A 7258-nucleotide genomic window follows, 5' to 3' on the forward strand; every position below is an offset into this window, starting at 1 on the left:
TCTGTAAAACTTTAAATTATTTCTTGATAGGGTACTTGGTTTCATTTTAGTAAGATTACGCCGCCGTATTTTGATTTCACTTCTAGATTTTTATTTCATATAGAGTTCTATGTTATTTTTAACGAAATATAGATTGTTGAAATCATATTATAATTACGATATATCTTTTTTCTGTAGAATTTTTTTTAATTTTTATTAAAAAAATAAAATGGAATCTTTTTTATATTTTTCGGATAACTGAGACATAATAACGTTGAGTTTGTTATTTTAATAAGATTTGAGTTAACGAACAATACATATAATTTTAAAAGAAAAATTGCAATAACAATATAATTTTATTTATTATATATTTTAATTATAATTTAAAATTAATTTCTATAAATTATATATAATATTAATATTTTGATTAAGGCTCGTGTTTGGATCAACCAGTAATAACGGGACAATTGTGTCCATTTTTATGCACACTAATACAGAATTCAGCAAAACCTGAGCGGAAGTCCAATATTATATATAACCTTCGCGTGAAAGTCGAAGTTGGAGCACAGTAATTTTGAAGCGTACATTCATTGAAATTGGACGTGCACGTATATGTATACGATACGTTAAAAATTAATGTAAAAATAAATATCAATATAGTATAACAAGTTTCGATCACATAATTTATAAACCTTAGAATTCCGTTGCAATCTTGCATATGATTGTTTTTTGATGCAAGGGGAAAATCAAATAGCTTGTTGAAGATGATTTACTTTTATTAATTAAGTTAATTATTAAGTATCAATTCACATATTTTTGAAAAAAAAACTGATTTTTTACAATTTAACTCATATACAGTGCAAGATACTATTAATGTTTTCTATTTTAATTTTATAAAACAATGTTGTGTACATAAAAACTCGACCCGTGTTGAGTGAAATCCACTTCTCCCTGGTGTATAAACACTTCACAGAGGGGGGATAAAGCACTCCGGGTGACTCTTGTGTGAGCAATAATCATATACCAAATGCATCTTTCTAAAAGTCTGATACTTGATTAGCTCATTAGGGTTGAGTTCTTTCTGTAAGTTCCATGGGAGGTTGGGTGCTAGACACTGTGGATTTAAACTTGTTGTTTGTGATACACAACCATCTATTCCAAATCTCCTGTAACCACTGATAAATGGTGCTTTACTCCACTCCACATGTCCAGCCCAATCTGCACTCCATATGCTAGCCTCAATATGCATCGGCTTTGATATATATTTCACTCCCTTGTATTTATTCTTCTTGAATACTCTAATCGGAACTCCATCAACATAAAACCTATATAAAGTTAAAATATCACAAAGTCGAGATTATATTAGGACAAGAATTATATTTCTGGTACGGGAGTCTTGTATACAAAGAATGACGAACATACACAACAATATTTGGGTTCCAAAGAAACTCGTAAATATGGAAGTCCTGTCGAGGATCAAACCAAAGTGTATACTTTTCTTCTCAATTACCCGAATCATCCGCAAATACATTCGTCTGCAAAGTTGTACTGCTTATGAATTCAAAGTCGATTTCGTCGTGATTTCCTGGGGGAATAGGGCCATCTGGGGCTGAAGTCAACTGAATGCCAATAAATCATAATTAGTACATTGTTTAAAGCAATCGTAGCCAAAATGATTTTTTTTTTAAAAATCATATTAATTGTTACTCAAGTAAAAACATACATAGAAGCTTATTATGATTCCTGATGTATTTGCATACGGTAATTTCATCCTTAAACCAAATCTTCCAGAACCATAATCCAGTTTTGATCTGAATCCACTCCCTGTCATGCAACAGAGAACATTATTTGATTATGCTAAGACCCTGAGGAAACAAATGACCGTTTTTTCTTGTAGTGTTATTTATCGAGTTTCAGAAGGCTCTTATTTTTTTATTATGGTACCTGAGGACTGATCCAATAGTAGTTGCACTCCTCTATTGCTGTCAACACGAGTGAGATGAGTAGCTCCCCATAAAGGAACATAATTTTGATCAAAGCTAACATAGTCTTCGGGATCTCCATTTACATGCATAGCAAAAACGAGAAGAGAAATGCCTAAGATTATTAGAAAATGCGAAGCCATGTTATTTACAAATAATTGTATTTGTTTTATGAAAGTGTAGTTGATTAGCATCCAAATTTGTGTGTATATATAAAGGTCTTAGGTACACATTTCGTACGTCCAATCCAAGAAATATTTGATTAATTCATTTTTCGCGCATTGCTTAACTAATTTAGATATTATATATGCTAGTAAATGATATTATTTCCATTTCCAAAACAATAGTGATTGGAATCTTGGGATATACTTACTTGCATTAGCTCTAGCCGTAAAAAGAACATAATGATAAGAAAAATCATAATTATATCAGCTGAATTAAAAAGGGAAATCTGGAAATAAAAAATTAAAAGATATAGCTTATAACAGCTAATTGAAAAAGAAAACTTCACAAATATAAAAGATCTGATATTTCAACAAGTAGATGTTTTTCTAACTTGTCATCTCATATGTAGATGTTTTTCTAACTTGTCATATCATTTCGCAAGTGTTATGTGTTGAAATATGTTTTTGGGCAATGTTTAACGGTGATTTCAATTTATTTTTTTCGTAATGCACGGAACCCTTGAGTTTGATCGCTAAGAGTTGTAATGGGGCGAATTTAAATTTGTTAAGTAACTAATCGCTCTAATCTTATCCTCTTTAACACTCTTTATGCGATTAAAAATGATAAATACAACGAATATCAATAATAAATATTTAAATTAAATAAATTGGATGGGAGGACTCGAACCCGCAAACTCTCCAAAAACCTAACTCTATACCATGTTAAATAATCAATCACTAAAAAATTTTAAGGTGATAAAAAAAGGTCTCAACAAGATCTTACAAAATCTTATACTCTTCAATAAAATTTAAGACTTTAAATTCATGCCACGACTCTTATATTCTCACAAGCTATGTCAATTGCTTTCTTTCTCTAATTTGCGGTCTCAGCTGACATTGCATCAGGGGTAAAAAAGGCCTTAAGATGGATGAAAAGTAAAGATTAAAAAGGTAGAATCAGATTGTTTAAATTAGGGGAGAGCACGATTCGGTTTAGTTCGGCTTTTATATAAAACCGGAACCGAAACCGAATATCTTTGGTTTTAGAAATCTAAAACCGCAACCGCAACCGAATCAACGGTTTCGGTTTTAAAAATCCCGGTTCGGTTGCAGTTTTCGGTTTCGATTTAAAACACCGGTAAAAAAAAAATTATTATAACTTAAACAAAAAAAGTACGTTTAAATAAAAAATCCTTAGTAGTGAGTATTGCTTAGTAGCGACTAGCGAGTGCTGCAATGAGCCGATGACGGATGAGCGGCTAACCTAATGACTCTGTGAGGCTCAGGACTACTGGAACTGGACTATGAAATATTCAATAATCAATAATGGACTACATTATAAGTTAGACAGGCCCAGATACCAGATGAATAAAATTACTGGCCCGAAGTTTAAAATTTTAAATAAAATATTATATCTTTATGATATATATTTTAGAATATATATATATATATTAATATATTATAATAATCGATTCGGTTTCGGTTTTTTCGGTTCGGTTAAACTCCAAAACCGAAACCGGACTTTAAGTAACGGTTCGGCTTATCGATTTCTCGGTTTTAATTCGGTTCGGTTTTTATCGGTTCGGTTTTTATCGATTTTTATCGATTTCGGTTCGGTTTCAGTTTCATTTCGGTTTTTCTGCTCAGCCCTAGTTTAAACAGAGTCCAACCTGTTAAAACTAGCATCCATATCTATGTCTTCTCCCTATGTTACGTTGATTAAGCAATGCAAGAATTTGCTCTTTTGCACTTTTGCCCCTTGTAATGTTTTTTTAACGTCTTGTGAAACATCTGCGAAGTCGCTCATTTCTTAGCGAAAGACTCTTATTTCTATACTCATCGTAGTATACTAGTATTAGAGTGATTAAGAGGACATTCGTGCTGTCCCTTAGGAGGGCATTTGAAGCATGGGATAATTTGACTGCGACAATAAAATTTGAATCATTATAAACTTCATGCATGAATATATAGACGAATAAATTATGCATCTTTATGGCATTTCCATTATTTATTCCAAATTATGTACCCGCCCAGCAGGATATAGTTCAGAACATAAATTTTACGCGAAAACTGAGATATGAGATGCACACAAGATGGATAAAAATCAAGAAAGTTCAAACTTAATGCTCCATGTAATAAAATACAAGTTCACTCACAAAAGCACAACATTTGAGTGATTCATACTTAGATACCCACATCATAGCATACACACAACACCATATCTCTTGTCCAACATCAGAACCCTTCCGCGACTGGATAATACAAAACAAAGACTAGTTTAAGTCATATCGATATGTCGTGAACATGCAGTTTTCCCAAATGCTAATAGGTAGCAGTTACAGTGATGCAGCCTCCCGTCTGATGCAGCATAGCATCAATCTCATCTCCATCCTCCATTTCGAGCTATTAAATATTGTACAAGAGAAATTGAGTCTAGTAATTAGCTGAATTGTATATGTAACTGATCAGGTAGTGAAACTAATTGTTGCAAGTAAAGCACAAGGAGAAAGAGATGCTTTAAAAATAAAAGTCAATTGAAAAGAATATACAATCCGAAACGTGGATTGTAATTTTTTAGACTAGTCAATTGACAGTCATTACCTCGTCTGGAGTTTGCTCTGCTCGGAGTCGACGTCCATCAAATAGGAATGCAATTGAATTGAACTCCACAGACTGTCGGTCACAGTAGGCGGTCATGAGTTTTCGCAGCTGTGTGCTGCGTTTAATTCTAAAAAAAACTTCATTGCCATCCTACAAGCATTAAAAAAACAATACATATATTAAGTCGAGCAATAAATCGTTTAGATTCTTACAACCGAATTGAAAGTACATACAGATTAGTATATTCTTGTAATAAGTTAGAAGACACAGGCAAGATCCAAAATTCCGCAAATCAAATATGTAGAATACTTCGTATCTTAAGATCTAGATATTAGCAGTATAATATATCACTGAATACTTCTCGCTCTATAAAGAACTTTATGTCACAAAATACTTCTCGCTGTGGACGCAACTACCTAAACTAACAGTATGCATGATCTATTCAAAGCTACTTATAGAGCTTGCTCATTCCTGAGTGTTGACTAGCTCCACACTCCACAGAATAAAAAGTATATGCTTGCTATCTCGCAGAGTCGCAGTAGATACTACTATACTATAATACTAATATAGAGCCAGAAGTTTGGGTCACAGTCGGTACTTAATAGTATCCTCATATATTTATTTATGACATCACAGCAAACATCATAACCAGATTAAGTAAAAACCGTTTAACTAAAAGCGGGCATCCGCATATATTACTAGTCTGAAAAATTACAATCCACGTTTCGGATTCTCAAGGGCATCTAAAGATTGGACAATCAGAAAGAAGTCTCAAAAATTATAATCCACGTTTCTGATTCTCAAGGGGATCTAAAGATTGGACAATCAGAAAGAAATTTTCATTTCAGCTCTTATAATTTATAAAAGAATAGAACAATTAATATTCATCTAAAGTACGAGAATAGTCCAAATACAAAAATTCCTTACTGATCCCAGGTAGAGCTTTTGAATTCCCTAATTAAATTAACGCACTGACCCACCACATAAAACTGAAATATATCAAAATTACTGTTATCTAATAATGTCAAAGCTAGTATTATTTCAATAATACTGTATATTAATAGCCTTGTCACAGGAGAAATGATTACTTACGGAGATAACCAACCAGTCGAGCTAAAAAACAACGTACGTATATACATAAGTTGGACAGGGGACTCCTACAAACTGCTTTAGCATCAGTTATTAGTTTCTCACTTAGTAGTTAGTAGGAGTCTCCGGTTTTGATGATAAATAGTATTAGTAGTAGTGGTAGTTATCAGTAAACTTATACCTTTATATATGTATTAGTAGCAGTGATAATTACTGTTTCTCACTTCTAGCTGATGCTAAAGCAGTTAGTAGGAGTCTTCGGTGCGAATTATGATAATACTGTATTAGTAGCAGTAATAATACTATTTATCATCAAAACCGGAGACTCCTACTAACTGCTTTAACATCAGTTATAAGTCTCTCAATCACTTTCACATTTCCTATAAAAACAAACACACGATCATACTTAAAACAAACACATAATCATACTTAAAGACTTGCACCATATTTCGTATTTGCAATATCAAGGTAACCACATCCAACATGTAATCAGATATATAAACGTAAACTTACTATCCAATTCAGAAATTGAATTTTCCATTAGCAAAACTAGAAAAGATTAAATTATTCAGAGATAGGATTTTTCAAAAAAAAAACGCATAACAAGTGTAGATACAACTACAAGAATCAATCATACCCAACAAGTAACCACACATACAACCATTTATTCAAATATGTAACATCAACACTTAAACATACATAGAAATATGTAACAGCCCTTTTAAAGATTACAGCTTTAAGCACCAAAACTAAAAAAAGATTAGATTTTTAACAAGCAAAAATGAAAAAGATTGAATTTTTAAAAAATATCTTGCAAAAGCAAGTGTAGATACAAAAAATCAATCACACCCAAAAAGTAAACACACATAAAAACAAACAAATATACAACAATTCATATAAAGATTAAATTTTTAACTACCAAAACTAAAAAAGATTAAATTTTTAAGACAAAAATGTAAGAATATACCTGACCCTTGACCTTAAGATTAATGTGTTGATCCATTGGCTTCTTCTCCTCTTCTTGGCCAGCCCCACCTTCACTTCCAGCTGTTGCAGACATTTTTCAAGCCCCAATTGGATTTTCTCTCTCCTAGGGTTTCTAATTTTCCCCAACTTTTTGTCAAGAAAATACAGAACAAAGTGAAAAAAATATCTGGATTTTTCAGATTTTTTTATATTAGTGTGGGTGGGAAATGTGTAACGTTGAGAAAAATATAAGTTGAATTTAAATGTGGGTTTGAGGTCCGGGTTGATAAAATCAATGGCTGGGATTTGAGGAGTGTAGTTTGGTCCATTAGTAGGTGTTGGGCCGGAGAGAGCTAGAGAACTGAGTCAGTGTTATCATAATGGGTCGAAACAATTTTTAAATGGCTAACGCAAGGTTAAAAATAGCCATTTTAATGGTTGTTAAATCACAATTTTGTCCTTTTATATTGAAAAAAT

At 32.3% G+C, this 7258-nt stretch overlaps 2 protein-coding genes across 2 annotated transcripts; both read right to left on the reverse strand.

Annotated features, from left to right (window-relative positions):
- Positions 1 to 863: 863 nt before the first annotated feature.
- LOC141693610 (xyloglucan endotransglucosylase/hydrolase protein 3-like) lies at positions 864 to 2126 on the reverse strand. The gene is made up of 4 exons (XM_074498762.1): positions 1924 to 2126; positions 1703 to 1803; positions 1402 to 1598; positions 864 to 1304 (listed from the first exon to the last, which is right to left on the reverse strand). Exons 1-3 carry the CDS (start codon positions 2102 to 2104, stop codon positions 1482 to 1484), a joined length of 399 nt encoding a protein of 132 aa, XP_074354863.1. The 5' UTR covers positions 2105 to 2126; the 3' UTR covers positions 864 to 1304; positions 1402 to 1481.
- A 2095-nt stretch (positions 2127 to 4221) lies between these two features.
- On the reverse strand, positions 4222 to 6997 carry LOC141693736 (small ubiquitin-related modifier 1-like). Its single transcript, XM_074498898.1, has 3 exons — positions 6783 to 6997; positions 4727 to 4876; positions 4222 to 4528 (listed from the first exon to the last, which is right to left on the reverse strand). Exons 1-3 carry the CDS (start codon positions 6873 to 6875, stop codon positions 4448 to 4450), a joined length of 324 nt encoding a protein of 107 aa, XP_074354999.1. The 5' UTR covers positions 6876 to 6997; the 3' UTR covers positions 4222 to 4447.
- Between the last annotated feature and the right edge of the window lie 261 nt (positions 6998 to 7258).

This window comes from Apium graveolens, chromosome 10 (assembly GCF_009905375.1).
Source record: "Apium graveolens cultivar Ventura chromosome 10, ASM990537v1, whole genome shotgun sequence".
NCBI classification, from domain to species: Eukaryota; Viridiplantae; Streptophyta; class Magnoliopsida; order Apiales; family Apiaceae; genus Apium; species Apium graveolens.

Excerpts from the sequence above, each read along its gene's own strand:
- LOC141693736 (XM_074498898.1), bottom strand. The coding sequence starts at position 6,875 with ATGTCTGCAACAGCTGGAAGTGAAGGTGGGGCTGGCCAAGAAGAGGAG. Across the intron at positions 4,877-6,782 it reads ATCTTAAGGTCAAGGGTCAG|GATGGCAATGAAGTTTTTTT; the intron begins GTATATTCTTAC and ends TAATGCTTGTAG. Across the intron at positions 4,529-4,726 it reads CAGAGCAAACTCCAGACGAG|CTCGAAATGGAGGATGGAGA; the intron begins GTAATGACTGTC and ends AATATTTAATAG.
- LOC141693610 (XM_074498762.1), bottom strand. The coding sequence starts at position 2,104 with ATGGCTTCGCATTTTCTAATAATCTTAGGCATTTCTCTTCTCGTTTTT. Across the intron at positions 1,804-1,923 it reads ACTATTGGATCAGTCCTCAG|GGAGTGGATTCAGATCAAAA; the intron begins GTACCATAATAA and ends GTTGCATGACAG. Across the intron at positions 1,599-1,702 it reads GAATCATAATAAGCTTCTAT|TTGACTTCAGCCCCAGATGG; the intron begins GTATGTTTTTAC and ends ATTGGCATTCAG.